This window comes from Bos indicus x Bos taurus, chromosome 16, assembly GCF_003369695.1.
Source record: "Bos indicus x Bos taurus breed Angus x Brahman F1 hybrid chromosome 16, Bos_hybrid_MaternalHap_v2.0, whole genome shotgun sequence".
NCBI classification, from domain to species: domain Eukaryota; kingdom Metazoa; phylum Chordata; class Mammalia; order Artiodactyla; family Bovidae; genus Bos; species Bos indicus x Bos taurus.
Window position 1 is genome coordinate 54,945,759 of NC_040091.1, and position 19,612 is coordinate 54,965,370.

General features: G+C 35.7%; 1 protein-coding gene across 2 annotated transcripts in view; it reads left to right on the forward strand.

Annotated features, from left to right (window-relative positions):
• The window catches only part of RABGAP1L (RAB GTPase activating protein 1 like), a 740,636-nt gene that overhangs the window by 187,143 nt on the left and 533,881 nt on the right, over positions 1–19,612 (forward strand). For both annotated transcript variants that reach the window (XM_027565384.1, XM_027565383.1), the window contains exon 12: positions 19,271–19,364. In XM_027565384.1, coding sequence (XP_027421185.1) covers positions 19,271–19,364 — 94 coding nt within the window. The remainder of the gene's footprint in view (positions 1–19,270; positions 19,365–19,612) is intronic.

Below are 19,612 nucleotides of genomic sequence, written 5' to 3' on the forward strand. Positions count from 1 at the left end.
ATACAACTGTCCTTCATCATTTTTTAACTTCAGTGTGATAAATTCATTTTTCCCAACCCCCTGTAAATTCTGCTGAATGCCATCTAATGTGTTACTTCATTGTTGCTTTCATGTCTCAAACTTCTTGAAAGGTGAATGTTAAAATTATTTTATAATGCTTAGAGAGATTGTCCAAATGCTACTTTTGCAATTTCACTATCAATACTTTCTATAAATATTATAGAATAGGATGAGAATGGAGAGTAAAAAGTATTAGAAAATAAGAGGGAGATTGAGTTCTATAAAATCTGATTATGCAGATTGCTCGATACAGCACCAAGGCTAGTGCTGCATTGTTTGGATGAAAATTTGAGCACTTACTCATGTTTCTTATGATATTATTCAGAGTTCACGTCACATAGAAAGATGTTTTTCTTTGAAATCACAGAAGTTTAACTGAAATGGGCTTCCCCACCTTCATTAAGACTTCCTTTTCATACTTAATTCGTAGAATAATTGAGAACTGAGGGAAAATCTTTGATATCTAAAATTTTAAATTAATACAGAATTTCTATCTTGTTTCTTTTTCAGGGTATGTACTTATCTCATGACCTGAAGATTTTTTGTTTTAATAAAATAAATCTCACGTATTTATGTGCACAACAATCATATACTAAATAGAGTTTATACTGGTACTTTTTAAAAAATTGGAAGCCCTAATTTATTCCTATAAATGTCATTGTTGATAGTAGGGCTGACCTTTATAGAGTGGCTAAATGAACTTTGTACTTGAAGGGTCAGTGCTACTGGCTAAATTCAGCACAGTTTTGGTATAAGTCTGACTTTATCTTCCTAGTAACATTTTTGGTGTAATTATATTTTCCAAAGTGGTTCAGTCAAGCATGTGTTTGAAAAGGTTGTTTTGATCCAGCGTACTAAGGGAGATAAGAGTATTTATTCCTGGTGGCTTCAGCTTAATATGATACCAGTAACATTTTAAATGGTAGTGTAATAAAGAGAGGAGATTGGTTAGAAACAGGCTAGAAATCTTAAAATAATTACTGTTGTTGACAAATGATGACTCAAATGTAATAGAAAAACCCCCAAGTGAATTTGAGATAAACTTATAATAGCATGTTCTATTTTCCCTTGCAAATACTATTGATATGTTTGTCATTTCAATTTAACCACACACATGAATCAACTAAAATGGGTTTTGACTGAGATAATCATTTACTTAATCAAATCTTTAAGACATTTAAATAAATTAACAGTGTGACTGAAAAATTTTCTGTGTAAAGCTAATCATTGATTTATGATTTGGGAAGATAATCATCTTTGTATTACTTAAAAAACAAATAAAAAAATACACGAAATTTTTTCTCTTTTTCATATTTAAAAATTTTAAATAAATGTAAAACAGACTCCTATTGCCCACCAATACTAATTCTCAAGAGAAATCATTTAAAGAGTTTATGTATTCGTTTCTAAAAGGAACATTGTGTATATCATGTTTGGCAACTCTATTTTCTTTTATTAAACAATGTCTTATGAACACTTCATTAAACCGTTTTTCACTATTTAAAGTTCCATAGTATTTTGTGGCATGGGTATAGCATAACTTACTTTTCCATTTCTCTTTTGAAGGTTCTAAAAGCAATTACCATTTTTATTTTTTGCTATTACAGCTGTTATAAAGAATAGTCTTCTTTGTATATACTCTGAAGCACAATCTGGTTTTTGATAGGTAATGCTAAATTGTTTTCTAGAAAGACTGCAAATGTTTTCCCCTTCCAATAGTGTATCTGAGCACCCTTCACCTTTTCCCTTCACCAACGGGAGATATTATTGGTTTTAAAATATTTGCCATTCTTACTGGCATCTCATTTTGTTTACATTTCCCTGATTATACATGAAGTTGAGCATGTCTTATATGCTTGTTAGGCTAATAGATTTGAATTTTGTTAGCACCTATGTGGTTGTTAAATCTAATATAAACTGCTTTTCTTGTCAAAGATTTAGTATTTCATAATACCTGTAGTCAGATTCTCAAAATCTTGTTTGGTTTATGTGCCTGCATATTTGTCTAAAGGGAAATGGGAAAGAAAGTAAGCATTATTATTGTGGTAGTTACATCAGGGGAGAGTCATGGAAAACTATTGCTTCTTTCACACCCACTCCTTTTGCATTTTTATCTGTTAAGAGGTGTATATTGTTTTGGGATCCCATCAAACTATGGATATACGGATCAAAACCACTCTATTTGAAGGGAAAGAATTTTTGCTTTCCCTTTGGATTCTGTCCCTGCCAGATGTTTATTGAGTGTCTATACTCTGTCGGGACTGTGGTCACTTCAGCTGACGTCATCTTTATATCTTAATACTTTTGACAAACTGAAGTGTCTCCTGATTACACTAGAGATCATTCTCCAGAACATTTAAATTTCTTCAGTCAGTTGAAGCACGATGAGGATGTCTTCATCTAACACAAATACATTTTGATATGGTCTGTTACCACCACAGCAGGTAAAGCAAGTCCTATCACCCCCTTCTCCTGCCCTCAATCTTTTTCTCCAGCATCAGGGTCTTTTACAATGAGTTGTCTCTTCTCATCAGGTGAACAAAGTATTGAAGCTTCAGCATCAGTCCTTCAGTGAATAGCAGGGTTGATTTCCTTTAGGATTGACTGGTTTGATCTCCTTGCTGTCCAAGGGACTCTCAAGAGTCTTCTCCAGCACCATAGTTTGAAAGCATCAGTTATTTGGTGCTCATCCTTCTTTATGATCCAACTCTCACATCCATACACAACTGCTGGAAAAACCGTAACTTTGACTATACAGACCTTTGTTGGCAAAGTAGAACGTCCTTAACACTTGGTAGGTAGACTGGTCTTTGGAAACAGATTGAGTAACCAATTCACAAGGCAGTTAATTCTGTTTTCTAGTTACTAATAATAATGAGCGATCAATGCAAAGAAACAAAGAAAAACAATAGAATGGGAAAGACTAGAGATCTCTTCAAGAAAATTAGAGATACCAAGGGAACACTTCATGCAAAGATGGGCTCAATAAAGGACAGAAATGGTATGGACCTAACAGAAGGAGAAGATATTAAGAAGAGGTGGCAAGAATACACAGAAGAACTGTACAAAAAAGATCTTCACAACCCAGATAATCACGATGGTGTGATCACTCACCTAGAGCCAGACATCCTGGAATGGGAAGTCAAGTGGGCCTTAGGAAGCATCACTATGAACAAAGCTAGTGGAGGTGATGGAATTCCAGTTGAGCTATTTCAAATCCTGAAAGATGATGCCGTGAAAGTGCTGCACTGAGACCCTGAGATTAAGTGACAGTGGCCGGACCAGAATGTGATCTGATTACTTTATAATTGCATTTGTAAACAGTTAACTCCTTTAAGTGAAACAAGACTGAGAGTTTATTAACTATTTGTAGAAAGCTTATGGAACTAATTCATATGCCATTTTCTTTAGCAGCAGTTAGTATCTGAAAAGAAAGGACTTAATTTTTCAGTTGGAGAAATTACGGCTTTTGTTACACCAGGGGGTGTGGTGTTTTAATGCTTTGAATATGGCATTGGGAGTTGAGTGACTCAGATCTCTTATAATGACAGGAGGAAAGCTGAGCTTTCTGAAAACTTAATGTTAAAAATTTCACCCTGCCTTGAATATTTGGATTCGAGTAAATATTTGTAAAGTGTATGTCAGCAGAAGATCTATGTAATACAGTACTATTAGTGTTTTCATTACACTGTAAATAGAGATAGGCAGATTACTCAATAAAAATTCTAAGTTACCCATTTGAATACATTAAAATTTTTTGAGTAATATTTAAATAATAAAACAGAAGTTTGGCTTTAGATAATTAAAGCTTTAATTTTTCCTTTCTCTTTTTACAAAAACCACAAATTTTACATCAGAGAAATAAGGGTATTAGATTTTTTATGTCTCTTCAGAATTGCCCAGCTATAACCTGCTTAATAGTCCTCCTAATCATCTCTCTTCTCATACCTTTATGACTCTCTAGTGTTAGTTTTCTCTTCCTTGCTTCTGTCATTTTCAATCTTTGCTCTGTCGTGCTTATCTTTCCTTTTTAGTTTCTATTCTTTCATCCTTCTTGCATCCTAAGTTGCTTCAGTTGTATCTGACTCTTTGGGACCCTATGGACCAGACTTCTCTGTCTATGGGATTCTCCAGGTAGGAATACTGGAGTGGGTTGCCATTTCCTTCTCCAGGGAATGTTCCCAACTCAGGTCAGGGATTGAACCTGCATCTCTTTTGTCTTCTGCACTGGCAGGTGGATTCTTGACCCCTAGTGCCACCTGGGAAGCCCAGTGTGATTTTTTAGCAGTAAGTTTTCAGAAAGCTCCAGTTGGTAAAGAATTTGCCTGCAATGCAGTAGATCTGGTTTCGATTCATAGGTTGGGAAGATCCCCTGGAGAAGGGAAAGGCTACCCACTCCAGTATTCTGGCCTGGAGGATTCCATGGACTGTATCGTCCATGGGGTCACAAAGAGTCGGACATAGGTGTATGACTTGCACTTTCACTTTTCAGAAAGCTCAGCTTTCTTCCAGGCATTATAAGAGATCTGGGTCACTCAACTCCCAATGCCCTATTGATCCTTCTCATATTCAGTTATATTTAGAGCTTGCTATAATCTAGGCATATATTAAGTGCTGTATCAAATGCTTAAGATCCATTCCTGTCTTCCTGGAGCTTACAGTCTAGAGATGGAAAGAGATATGTAAAATAAATGCAAGATATTAAAGGTACAGACACTCAGATAAAGACAAGTTAGTTGAATTCTAAGAGAATTTGGATACTTCTTGAAGACTTTGTACCTATGATCATTTCCAAAGTAAGATTTCTGTTGAGTATTTATGTCATGTTATGGTTAAGGGATTAAAACTTCATAATTTAAGAAATCTTGAGCTTCATTCTTACTACTTTTTTTTGAAAATAGTGTGCTGTTTTGCATAAGTAGAATAATATGCCTTAATCATAGAATGATGCAACAAATTTCCATTTCTTTCACTATGACTATCAACTGGATTTTAAGGGCAGAGATGTAGAGACTTTGTAGCTTGATTTTAATGAAGTGACTGACCTTCACGTGAGTCACATTTTGTATGTTGGCCTTTATTACATTTTTTTTTAGGAAAAGAAATATAATTATAAATATAAATATACACATAATATACTTATAAAAGAATTGTCAGTTCCTATGTGATGCTTTCAAATTCAATTAATATATGTAGATCAGTAATTCTCAATATATAGAAGTGCCTTGTTACTTTAGAAGTGTATGTTCTAAGTTGAGAATTCACTGTGTTGAAAAAAAATTCATGAGAATGGGCTACATACATGAATGATACAGAGGTAGAAAGAATTGCAAACCACTGATCATGGAAAATCACCTGTTCTGAGATTCAGTGGCCCTCAGTCCAAGTGGCAATACATGGAAGACTCTGACTTCGGCAGTGCAGTTTCATTTTCCTGCTCATTCACCTAAAAAGTATACAGAGCAGCTGATCTCTTCACAATGCAAACCACAGGTACATTTGGCACTTGCTGCTGATGTCTGTTTTGAAGAGTCTGTACTATAGACTGAAAAATGTAGATAATTGATATTCAGGATGTTCCCTCTAAAGAAAACTAATAATTTATTTTTTAAAGTTTTTCAAGTGTGATTCCTGGATCAGTTGCAATGGTTAGAAAGCCATCTATAACTCAGATTTGTTTTTGGTAATTTTTATCAAAGTTGTAAAAGTTTAATAAACTTTTAGTGGGCACCCACAGCTCTGCTCATTGCTGTGGACACAAAAATAAGATGTGACTATTACCACTGAGGAGCTTATAGTCTGGTTGAAGAAAAAGACCCATAAATAGATAATTTTAGTAAAATGCAGTAAATTCAGTACAGTCATCCCTGGGTGTCTGGGAGGGATTGGTTACAGGACTACCTGTTGATACCAAAATCATTAGATGCTCAGGTACCCTTACAGATGGTCCATGATTGTTTGCATCTATGGATGCAGATCCTACGGATCAGGTGGGCCAACTTTCGTAAGATGAGAACAGGGCATAATGTGAGCTGACTAAAAGGAACTTGGTTTGGCCTGAAAATTCAGGGAAGACATTTTGAAAATTATGCCTCTGAGTTCAGTCTTGATTAATGCTATTATTTAGCTGGAAATGTTTGGACACTACCATAAGGGAACCCTTCCAAGCAGAGGAAAACTTGAGGTGATGGGAAACCACATTTTGTATGCAATAAAATATACATTCTTCATCTGTAAGGGTGGGAAATGAGATTAGAGAGAATACAGAGGTTGAATAATGGAGGGCCTTTTACGTCATGCCAATTTTGTATTTTCTGATTTAATCAAAGATTGGTGTAAGAGATATTTTACAGTTGTGTTAAAAGTGTCTTTTTGGAAATGATTTATTTTATTCAGGGTATTTTTTGTGTAAAAGATTTAGGCGATAAATTGGTTACACAGTTTAGGAAAATGTATGTCTATTGGTCATGTAACCCTTAATTTTTTTTCCATATTTGTGCTGCCCCCTTCCTCACCCTTTATTTTGAGCAGGGTAAGGCTTAGTTTTTCATTTACCTATTGCTTTAGCTTAAGTGTTCTGATCTAAGGCATGTTTCCTACCCTGTTCCAACCACTGACTTTTCTGTTCCTGTTTCTGTTATAGCTCATATTCTGCTTTCCTCTCATGTGTCTGTGTCCAAGTACTTATTTTCTCCTAGAACATAAATTCCTCAAAGTTAGGAGGCATGTCTTTTTCATCTTCTTAAGTTCGGTCATGTAGTGAGTACTTAGTAAATATTTGAATGAATGAATAGGTAATCAATTTTTGCTTCATTTTACTTGCACTATTTTTAACTTCTGTCTAAAATTAATTTTTTTGGTAGATGAATAGAGTAGATATGAATGGTATGGTATGCAAATGTACTAGAGGTATGGGCTTCATGTATCTAATCTCTAAAATCATCAGTTTCTTAATGCATGAAGAGGACACGGTATACTAATAGCTACCATTTATTGAACGTTTAGAATATTCTAAGTGTTTAAAGCTTTCTCTCTAATCGACTTTTCTTAGTGTTATTGTGTATGTTATTCTTTGTTTGAAAGGTACTTTGATCAAAACTTCTGCTGGCTGCATTTTCCTTATCATTTAGATCTCGGTTCAGGCTCAAGTATTACTCCTTCAGATAATCTTATAGCTGAAGTAGGCCCTTTCCTCTCTCTCTTAATTTTTCCTGGAAGTGATTTTGTTATATATTGAGGTAGTGTTAGTCTTTCCATCATCATGCTCTAATGGCACTTTGTACGCACCACTATTAGTAATTTTTAAAATGCTTTCTTATAAATATGGTCTTTTAAATTAATTTCTGTCACCTTCTAGAGTGTGAGTTCCTAAGGGGCAGATGGTGTTTTATTATTTTTGGAGCTCCCAATGCCTACCATGTATCAAGTGTTAGGTAAATATTGTTTAACGAGTGGGAATTTCTTAGAAATATTCGATTCAGAGACAAAAAAAACGTATTCTTGTTTTTAAAATCTGTTAATGGAAGTTATAATTGGTAATATAGGGGTTGATAAATGTGCAGGAAAAGAGTTAACATAACAAACTTTAGACTTCTGTCCTTAGAAGAGCCTGTTTGCAAGGTTGGCCTTTGGCTGTTATTGGTAAACTTAGATTTTAGGAGGGTTGCCACATTCCCTAACTGAGAAGAGTGATTAACTGTGCCTGAATTGTTTGTACTACAGTATGGTTTATCCTGAACACCTGCTTTTCTTCTGGCTTCTGAAATTTTGGTACATGCTCAGCATAGGGTACTTATGACCAGCCTCAGAAAAAACTTCAGGCACAGAGTCTCTGATGGGCTTCCCTGGTAGATAGTGTTTAACACATGGTGTCACAGCTCATTACTGGAGGGATTGAGTGTGCTTCCCTGGTGGCTCAGATGGTAAAGAATCCACCTGCGATGTGGGAAACCTGGATTCAGTCCCTGGGTTGGGAAGATTCCCTGGAGGAGGGCATGGCAACCCACTCCAGTAGCCTTGCCTGGAGAATCCCCATGGAGAAAGGATCCTGGCGGGCTACAGTTCATGGGGTCAAAAAGAGTTGGACACAGCTGAATGACTAAGCACTGAGCACCTGGAGAGGATTCCACTGGGAGAGGACTCCTGAAAGTTTCTGCTTCCTTTCTGCTAGACTTCACCCAGTGTGCCTTTTCCCTTTGCTGATTTTTCTTTGTATCCTTTCACTGTCACTAGTAAATCATGTGTTACAAGTAACTATATGCTGATTTCTGTGAGTCCTCCTAGGGAATCATTGACCCTGGAGTTGATCTTGAAAACCTCTGAAATAATAGGATAGATAAATTTTTTATACTTCTAATTGGGAAGAAGATAGTAGATGATAAATAAATAAGAAAAATGTGAAGAACTAATGATGTTTGATTGGTTTGGGTAGCTGCTTTAGATTAGGTGGTCAGCAAAAATTCCTCTGAGGAGGTGACATTTAAATTGAGATCTGAATGACAAGAGAAAGTCAGCCATTGGAGGATACGAAAGGGCGTTTCAGGAGGGAGGAAGGTGGTACAGAGTCTCAGACATGAAAGTATGCCTGATGATTTTGAAGAAGTGAAAGGGAGGACAGATGACCAAAGGGCAGGGGACAAGCAACTTAGTAGTATAACAGATGTGGACGGGTAGCCAGGGAGACATCATGTTACTTCCTGTAAGCCACAGTGAGGGCTTTCTCTTTTTGAAGACTTTGAAGGGTTGTAAGCTGGAGAGACAAAGATTTGGTTCATGATTTCAAAATGCCACAGCAGCTGGATACATGTAGAATGGAGTTTAGTAGAGCATGGATAGAATCAGGAAGATCATTTGTGAGACCCTCATTGTAAGATCTGTCAAAATGGTAGAGGTTAGTTAGAGTTATATTTGGAAAGGGAGAGAAGTAGATAGATTTGAGATAATATATTGGAGGTGGTGTGCACAGGGTTGGGTAATTAAATGTAGGTGATCAGGGTAAAAGAACAACTTGTAGATTTTCAGTTTGAGCAACTGGATAGATAGTGATATCATTTATGAAAACACCAAAGAGGAACCAGTCCAACCAGTCCATCTTAAAGGAGATCAGTCCGGGGTGTTCATTGGAAGGACTGATGCTGAAGCTGAAACTCTAATACTTTGCTCACCTGATGCGAAGAACTGACTCATTTGAAAAGATCCTGATGCTGGGAAAGATTAAAGGCAGGAGGAGAAAGGGATGGCAGAGGATGAGATGGTTGGATGGCATCACTGACTCAATGGACATGAGTTTGAGTAAACTCCAGGAGTTGGCGATGGACAGGGAGGCCTGGCAAGCTGCATTCCATGGGGTTGCAAAGAGTCGGATATGACTGAGTGACTGAACTGAACTGAGCTGAAGAGGGATAGGAAATCAGGCAAATAAAAGTATTTGTTGTCTTTGGAGAAATGTATACTTAGGTCTTCTGTCCATTTTTTGATTAGGTTGTTTGTTTTTTTGCTAATGAACAGCATGGTCTGTTTGTAAATTCTGAAGACTAGTCTCTTGTTGGTTGCATCATTTGCAAATATTTTCTCCCATTCTGTCAGTTGTCTTTTCATTCTGTCTATGGTTTCCTTTGATGTGCAAACCCTTTTGAGTTTAACTAGTTCCCATTTGTTTATTTTTGTTTTTATTTCCACTATTCTAGGAGATGGCTCAGAAAAGATATTGCTGCAATTTATGATGTCAAAGAGCATTCTGCCTATGTTTTCCTTTAAGAGTTTTATAGTATCTGGTCTTATGTTTATGTTTCATAACCATTTTGAGTTTATTTTTGTGCATGGTGTTAAAGAATGTTCTAATTTCATTTTTTAAATATATAGATGTCCAGTTTTCCCAGCACCATTTATTGAAGAGACTTTTTTTTTCTCCATTGTATAGTCTGCCTCGTTTGTCATGAATTAATTGAACATGGGTGTGTAGGTTTATTTCTGGGCTTTATATCCTGTCCCATTGATTTGTATTTCTGTTTTTGCGCCAGCACCATAATGTTTTGATGACTGTAGCTTTGTAGTATAGTCTGAAGTCAAAGAGCCTGATTCTTCTAGGTCTTATTTTCTTTCTTAATATTGCTTTGACTGTCTGTGGTCTTTTGTGTCTCTATAGAAATGTTGCCAGCCAAATCGCCCAGTACTTTGATAGGGAGGAATACAGTGATGACTGTAACACAGTTTCTGACAAAAGTGAGTAAGTTAGTCTAGAAAGGAAGGCAGACAAGTATTCAGGACGTCACAGGATGATGTGTGATCATGGGCCACACAGAATGTTAGCAGGCCCAACAGATGGAACTTAAATTCCAAACCTTGAGTTTTTCTCAAAAGTCCATTATTTACTATTGTTTTCACAAATATTTTTTTCCAACTTTTGAATTTTAAAATCCTTGTCTGTATGAGATCATCTGTACTGGAGTGGGTTGCCGTGTCCTCCTCCCGGGGATCTTCCCAACCCAGGAATCGAACCCAGGTCTCCTGCATTGCAGGCGGATTCTTTACCATCTGAACCACCAGGGAAGCCCATATTAAAAGCTAACCCAAGTCTATTTTTGTCAGTTTCTGCTTTTCCCACTATTGTGTTCTATACTTGGCAATCTCTTCATATACTTAATATGCTTTCTCTTAAAGAGAACCATTTCTTCCAGATTTTGTCACCTCTCCTTATTTTGGTTACACTTACCCGTTTCTCTTTCTCCCTCCGTCCTTCTCTTCCTCTCCTCATACATACACACAGAGAGACACATGTGTGTATATATGTACACACTCAGGTATGTGTTCATAAGTGTGCACATATATATGTTATTTATATACACACACATATATACAGATAGATGGATGGATAGTTATTCAGTCTTCTTCATGTCTGGTTATCTAATTTTCTCAGTAACTGAACTGAATTTATATTCTGAATTATAGTCTCAGCGGAATATATAAACCCAGCTGCAGGCATGAACCTAATTTCACTGTTACTTCAACTGCCTGATTTCATATGGCTTCTTTTTTTTTTTAATTTTATTTTATTTTTAAACTTTACATAATTGTATTAGTTTTGCCAAATATCAAAATGAATCCACCACAGGTATACATGTGTTCCCCATCCTGAACCCTCCTCCCTCCTCCCTCCCCATACCATCCCTCTGGGTCATCCCAGTGCACTAGCCCTAAGCATCCAGTATCGTGCATTGAACCTGGATTGGCAACTCGTTTCTTACATGATATTTTACATGTTTCAATGCCATTCTCCCAAATCTTTCCACCCTCTCCCTCTCCCACAGAATTCATAAGACTGTTCTATACATCAGTGTCTCTTTTGCTGTCTTGTACACAGGGTTATTGTTACTATCTTTCTAAATTCCATATATATGCGTTAGTATACTGTATTGGTGTTTTTCCTTCTGGCTTACTTCGCTCTGTATAATAGGCTCCAGTTTCATCCACCTCATTAGAACTGATTCAAATGTATTCTTTTTAATGGCTGAGTAATACTCCATTGTGTATATGTACCACAGCTTTCTTGTCCATTCATCTGCTGATGGACATCTAGGTTGCTTCCATGTCCTGGCTATTATAAACAGTGCTGCGATGAACATTGGGGTACACGTGTCTCTTTCCCTTCTGGTTTCCTCAGTGTGTATGCCCAGCAGTGGGATTGCTGGATCATAAGGCAGTTCTATTTCCAGTTTTTTAAGGAATCTCCACACTGTTCTCCATAGTGGCTGTACTAGTTTGCATTCCCACCAACAGTGTAAGAGGGTTCCCTTTTCTCCACACCCTCTCCAGCGTTTATTATTTGTAGACTTTTGGATCGCAGCCATTCTGACTGGTGTGAAATGGTACCTCATAGTGGTTTTGATTTGCATTTCTCTGATGATGAGTGATGTTGAGCATCTTTTCATGTGTTTGTTAGCCATCTGTATGTCTTCTTTGGAGAAATGTCTATTTAGTTCTTTGGCCCATTTTTTTGATTGGGTCATTTATTTTTCTGGAGTTGCTTGTATATTTTTGAGATTAGTTATTTGTCAGTTGCTTCATTTGCTTCTTTGGCTAGTTTTGTGGGCATTTCCCCTTCCTTTCTTATTTATTTGTGAGTATTTTCTCTTTCAGTTACACTCTTGGTTGAAGAGGGTCATCTGCTCAGAGGACTCTTGAGTATGTTGTGTACCACATGGTAGATGTCAGTGAGTTCTCTTTCTACCATGAGTTAGATTGGACCTAGCCTGATGAATTCTTTCTTCTCTTGCTACCCTTTGTTTCTAATGATCTCTAACTCTTGCTTAATTTTTCCCTCTAATTGAATAGCTGCCTTAAAAAAGTCATTCTTTGAATGTGTTTTAAAACAATTTTTTATTAAATCGTATGTTCTTTTTAAAAAATCTGCCAGATGCTATTTTCCTCTTTTACCACCTCAGTTTATTTTGCAAAGGGTCATAGATAATACATTCAGATAGACATTACTCAAATTTCTTATTCTAGGACTATGCTAACCTCTACAAATACATTAAGTTTTATACACTAAATATCTACAGTTTTTTGTACGTCAGTCATACATACATACATACAGTTTTAAAAATCGGAAAATTTAAGTAAAATTGAAATGCATATCCAAAGAACTGAAATTCAAAGTGTAAATACATAACTGAATAAATTCTAAGTCATTAATATCCTAGAAAAATGTAAAATGTAACAGTTTGTTTAACATTGTTAATTGTCCTTCATGTCAGGTGTATTGGTTGCCCTAGTTCTCTTGAGTGTGGTTGACAGGTTTCAGCAAATAATGATACATTTTTATTAATCACTTATGCTTAAGAACTACAGGTATTATTAATTTTAAACTTGTAATTAGATTTAGAATGACAGTGATGATAATTAAGTTGGAAAGAAGCAAGCAATTTGTGGTCTCTACCTTGAATCTTTTCTCTATCGTAAATCAACTTGCTTTGGACAGTGGGAAATGTTAGAACGTTTCAGAAACTAAGGAATGTATTTTCTTTTACATTAATGATTTACATTTGCATATAAGCTTCTATGTAAAACAAGTATATTCTGACTCTGTGATGTGAAAAGTGAGAGATTATATTATATTCAAAGTCATTAAAATGTGGCTATAGCGTTTGGCCATCAAAATGACATTCTTTACAACTAATTAATCAATGTGGCAGTAGTGGTAAAGAATCCACATGCCAGTGCAGAAGACAAAAGAGATGTGGGTTTGATTCTTGGGTTGGGAATATCCTTTGGAGAAGGAGATGGTGACCCACTCCAGTATTCTTGCCTGGAGAATTCCATGGACAGAGGAGCCTGGCGGATTACAGTCCATAGGGTCTCAAAAAGTTGGACATGACCCAAGTGACTTAGCAGGCAACAGACAATCAAAATGAACCACTTTTTTACTACTCCAGGTTGGCAGGTGTCCTTTTACAGACCTGTTTCTACCCATTTTGCACAGTTAGTAAAATTTTCAGTATTTTTCTCCCCAGTGTGTTTAGAAGAAAGTTTTTAGCAACCTGTGATTGCCTGTATTTCTTTCAACAAATACTTATTACTTATTAAGAAAGACTAAAATTAAGGGGAAAAATATCTGAAAATCCTCAGTAGCCACATTTTATCTGTGCATACTTTTCAGCTTTGTATTTTATGAGTAATTCTTTAGTAGAAAAGAAAATGAGATTTTTGTGCTTATTTGTCCCTAATTTTGTTATTTATTTTTAACTTTATTTGAAAAAAAGTATTTTGTATATCTGTGTCTGTACTTTTTTTCCTTTTATGATGTTTGTTGATACTAGTTCTCAAAATTTCCTTTTATGATTAGGATGAAAAACATCACTAATAGAAACACAATTCTTTTTCAAAGCAGGGAATGGTGCCAAAGTTAAGAAACTAAATTATTTTGATCGCGGCATCATGCATATTTATTTTGTTTGATCTAAAAATTTACATCAATTATAATTTCTTTTGGCATTGTACAGTTGGTTTCTGCTCTCTGCATACTAGAAATCTGTGGATAAGACAGAACAAACCTGAAATCCTTTTTAAGTTACTTTTAAGTGCTTTGAAGGTAGGCAACTAAGGGCTCAATAACAATAAGAATAAAAATGATAGCTACACTTGAGTGCTATTGTATGCCAGGCACCCTGTGTAGCACTTCAGATACATTTTCATTTAATTTTTACAACGCTACCTGACTGATATTATTTCCATTTCACTGATGTTTAAAGAAAGTAGTAGTCCTACAGTCTGAATCCAGTGACATCTGAAATGCTCTTCATGGTCCTGCTTTCTAAAGGACACCGGTAACTGCAGGGAAATTGAAATTGATGAGGAAAATGTTCATGATAAGGAAGTGAAATTATGCATATTAAGAAGAGTCTCTACCAAATCCTACTATGTAAGTTAAGCAGAGTCTGTCAGAGACCTCTCCTAAAGTTACGCTTTATAGAGGAAGATGAAACTATTACCTACAAATTCCCTCAACTATTTCTCCAAAGCCTCCCATGCAGTCAAAATAGGAATTATCCTCCTCTTCAATCAGTACTCTGAAACCTGGGCAATTTCTTGTCTTTACAGAAAAATTGCCTGATTTCTCATCTTTCTTGCTCCAGGGTTTTCCTTCCCAATTGCCTTATATGTATGAAGGTATTCTCAAAATAAAGCAGCAACAAAGTAATCCTTCCATTCATTCCACAGTCCAGTGTTATGTGCTGAAGTTTACTGTATAAAGGCAAATAAGATACAATCCCAGCCCTGGCAGAGCTTGGACTTCAAGAGAAGGACATGAATGTTACAGATATTAAATATATGACTAAATAATGTAAACAGGCATGGTTTTTAAAAAATTTATTATTTTTGACTGCACTGGGTCTTCATTGCTGCACATAGACTTTTACTAGTCACAGTGAGTGAGGGCTACTTTCTAATTGCTGTGCACTGGCTCCTCATTGTGGTGGCTTCTCTTGTTGGGTTCCAGGGCAGGCAGGGTTCAGTAGTTGGTGGTGTGTGGGCTTAATTGCCCCACCGCATGTGGAATCTTGAGCAGGGATTGAACCCACGTTCCTTGCATTGGCAGGCAAATTCCTAAACCACTGAACCACCAGGGAGTCCAACAGGCATGTTTTCATGGAAGTTTTAAAGATATTGTAGGAGTCTGTTTTGTTCGTTTGTTTATTCAGTCACTCAGTCATGTCCGACTCTTTGTGACCCTTTGGACGATAGCCAACCAGGCTCCTCTGTCCATGGGATTGCCCAGACAAGAATACTGGAGCAGATTGCCATTTCCTTCTCCAGGGGATCTTCCCAACCCAGAGAACAAACCCCCATCTCCTGGGTCTCTTGCATTGCATGTGGATTCTTTACCCGTTGAGCCTTTGGGGAAGCCCCCTAACTTACTTGACTAAATCCTACTTTTCATCCAAATATTTGGCTCCCGGCCTTCTGTTGTCTCTACCTTAATTGTTCATCAGGGGTCTGGTTTTACTTCAGTGTGCCCATTTTCTTTCCTTCTCCTTGGAGTTCTCCATTGCTAATCTAGTTGCTTACAGTTCTGATTTCCTTTTTTGGTGCACAATAACTTGGGAGAGTGTCAAGAAGACAAGACATTGTTGTTATCATTCATTGTTTTATGACATAGCAGTAGGGGTTTGTAATAATAAAATAGGTTTTTGTTTCATATAGCACAGGGGTCATTTAAAAAATTAAAATCCTTTCCCTGTGCTTTTTATAGTTATACATAACTTATTTTAAAAGATAAAAGTATTACAGTAATATAAAACTTAGAACTGAAAGATGTATTCCCTGAATATTTATTGAATGCCTACTATGTGATAAGATACTGTTAGTTATTGAAACGTAATTGCTGTTAATAGTTTGGTGTCTATTCTTACAGCTATTTTTAAAGATCTTTGTAATCATATAAGGAATAATATTTACTAAAATAAGACCATACTTAAGATTACTCTTTTATTTCTTTTTATCACAATATATTTTGGATGATTTTCATGTTAGCCTATAAAGATTCACCAATTCTTTTAAACTGCTAGATAGTATTCTTTTGACTGGATAGACCATAATTTAGTTAATAAAACTCCTGTTGATAGATTCCTGATAGTTTTCAGTTTCTTATTTTCACAAACAATGATACAATTAAAATAGTTTTCCATATTCTTTTTTTTTGCATATCTGTTTCTGGATCATAAATTTCTAGAAGTGAAGTTACTAGACCAAATGGTATATGCATTTTAGAATCTTAATAAATTAAAGATTGCTTGTTTAAGTATCAACCTTCCTGTTTCCTGTTTTATCAGCACCAGATATTATTACTCTTTATACTGTCTGCCAGTCTAATTGATGAATATGTTTCATTGTTTTAATTTGCATTGAAAAATTATTAATGAGATAGGGCTTTCTTTTTTAGCTAGTTGTATTTTATGTATTTTGCCCTGTACTGTGTTCATGTCCTTGGCCCAATTTTCTGTTGGACTGCTCTTTATTTTGATATGTTACACAAAATAGTCCATCATATGTTAGATTTTTTTTTTTTTTTGCTAAATATGTACGTAAATATAGTTTTAAAAAAATATATATTGTACCTTACTTCATAGAAGTTTTAAAATTATAGGTAGTCATATTTCTTATTCTCTCTTAAAGCATCTTGGTTTTGTTTCATGCTTAGGGATTCCTTTCACAGCAAGAATAATGAGTCCAAAAGATTCTCAATATCAGTAGTACCTTTTGAGTTTTTTAATATTCAAGGTTAGTGATGTCCATCGGTGTTTGTTTCCTTGTTTCTTTTATTGTGTTCTTAGATTTTGATCTCCCAGCTTAGCAGGTACAACTTCATCAAATAATTTGGCACTTTGGTGTATTATTATTTACTGTGTGGCAACTTAGAGTATAATGTGGGATCATCTTGGACCCTGCTTAATTGAATATCAACTTATAAATGCTTATGTTTGGTACTAATTAATAAGAAGGGTGACCGGAAGTCTGTTTGCCTGAGATAGTGTAAGTTTAACCTGTTTTCTAGTGTAATTTTTAATAGTGTCCCTTTTCACTGCTAATGTTAAACAAACAAAACCAGCCAGTTATTTTACCAGCAGAATAAGTTTATTATGTAATAGGAGAGAATTGCAATTTGAAACAAGCAAACAACAGTAAATGATAGGCGTATCTGGAGATTGGAGGAGAGGGGCTTGCTTTTATAGCAAAAAGGAGGAAATTGGGGAGGGCTATAGGGGTTCTTCACTGACAGTAGGTGTCTAGCAGCTTGACCTTGCTGGGTTGGGAGGAAATCTTCCTTCCTGTTAGTGCCTGTAAGCTGCCACGAATGATACATGTGTGAGAATTGCCCCTTCAGGGTTTCCTGACTTCATTTTAAATGAGATTTCCTTTATTCATTTTCATATTACTCTCAGAAGTGCCTCATTTTAGTTAAAAAATTATAAGGACTATAAAGCATAGTTTTTCATGTTAGGCTATTTTACTCTTAAGGCTTCAGTTGTTTCTGTTTACTGTATTCCTCCAATACTTAGTAATACTTCATTTGCTCTAGCTTTAAAAGAAACAGAACCTCTCACTTCTATGTGAGGTATTTCTAGAGCAGTGATGTTAGCATATAACCTCTTAACCTTCATTACCAATGTCCAGAATAATACTTGCTTTTAGAATAAAATGTCCATCATCGTTCTTGTTGATCTGATGTTGTCCTAAAGATGATGAAGCATTTGTTTGTCTGTATGTATATAGTTTGTTTATATTTTGCTAAATATGTAATAAAATCTTTTCAGGTGCATATAAGCACATCTTTTAAACCTCACCAAATAAGTCTTTATTTATCACATTAATTTTTGGTGTTGAATATATCCACTGGTATGAACGAGTTTCTGCTTGGATCACTGGATTTGTCGCATGCTAAGCAATATTGTTTTTAGCACAGATCCCTGTGAGATTCACTTAATGCCAATCCCTATTACACTGTAAGAGCATTGGTGAAACCTTGGTACTTGCTATCAGCCAGACAGATTTTTATCCAGCCTATTTTATCATTCAATCTGTACTTCTCCAGCCTTTTCTTAGGTAGCACTGTGTCAAAAGCTTTGGTATAATGTAGGTGAATTGTGCCCACTACATTTCCTTTCTCTACCAGGTCTGTTACCATTCAAAAGATTTATAGAATTTAGAGTTAACTTATTTTCACTACTGATTGTAAACTATAACTCAAGCTGTCTTATTCTTTCTAAAACTATTACTTTATATTTTGCGATGTTTTATGAAGTTGTCATTTTAAAAGATGAAAGTTTCATCTCCAGGAGACACTGGAGACATGGATTTGATCCTTGGGTTGAGAAAGGTCCCCTAGAGCAGGAAATGGCAACCCACCTTAGTATGCTTGTCTGTAGAATCCCATGGACAGTCAAAAATAACTTGTACTTTTCAATATGTCTTAAAAAATTTTTTTTAGATTTCTGGTTGTGTATTTGTATCATAAATGTTTCTCAGTGTTATATATTGATATATATGTCTGATTCTTTAGTATTTATTTTTCATCAAATATTAATATTAGTAACTATAATATAAAATGTATAAATGATTTTAATAAAATATAAGGGCTTCCCAGGTGATGCAGTGGTAAAGAATCTGCCTGCAATGTGGGAGACACTGAAGATGTGGATTTGATCCCTGGGTTGAGAAAGATAGCCTGGAGCAGGAAATGGCAAGCCACTCTAGTATGCTTGTCTGTAGAATCCCACGGACAGCAGAGCCTGGTGGCCCTCAGTCCATAGGGTCTCAAAGAGTAGGACACAACTGAGCGACTGAATACACACACACAATATTTGAGAATACTAAACTGATGAATAGAACACTAAATAGGAATTTCTAACCATGTTACCATTAGCTTTTAAATTTTACTTCCTTTGGGTAAAGATATTTGTTTATAGGTGTTTTCAGTTTCATACCATGTAAACTGTGGACAAGAATTTTAATAAAAACTTTGTGCTTTGAAAATATTTATTTTGGCACTGAAATAATACATATTATTGAAGTTTATACTGTTATTTTTGCAGTGGTGTAATATAAGCAGAAGTATTTGTTTTATTAGAAACAGTCATGCTTCTTGTTTTATAACACATAAAAATAGAATGTACTATATAATATAATCTTTGTTGTTCTTGTGTTTCTTCTGCAGAGAGTGATAATGAACTCTCAAGTGGAACAGGTGATGTGTCTAAGGATTGTCCTGAGAAGATCCTATATTCTTGGGGAGAATTGCTAGGAAGATGGTAAAAATTTATTTTTCTTACTGAAAATTTCATATTTACATGATTGTAAATCTGTTGTATTAATTAAAAAACTGTTTATGTATCTTTATATTGAGATAACTTAGGGAGAAAATATAGATAGTCATCTAGGTGCTGAGCCCTCAACCACTCCAGTGTTCGGCAGTTGGAAAGATGAGGAGGGAAGATACGGCAAAGGAGCTCCAGAAAGCACACCAGTAGGATAGGAAGAGAGTCAAGGTAAACGCAAG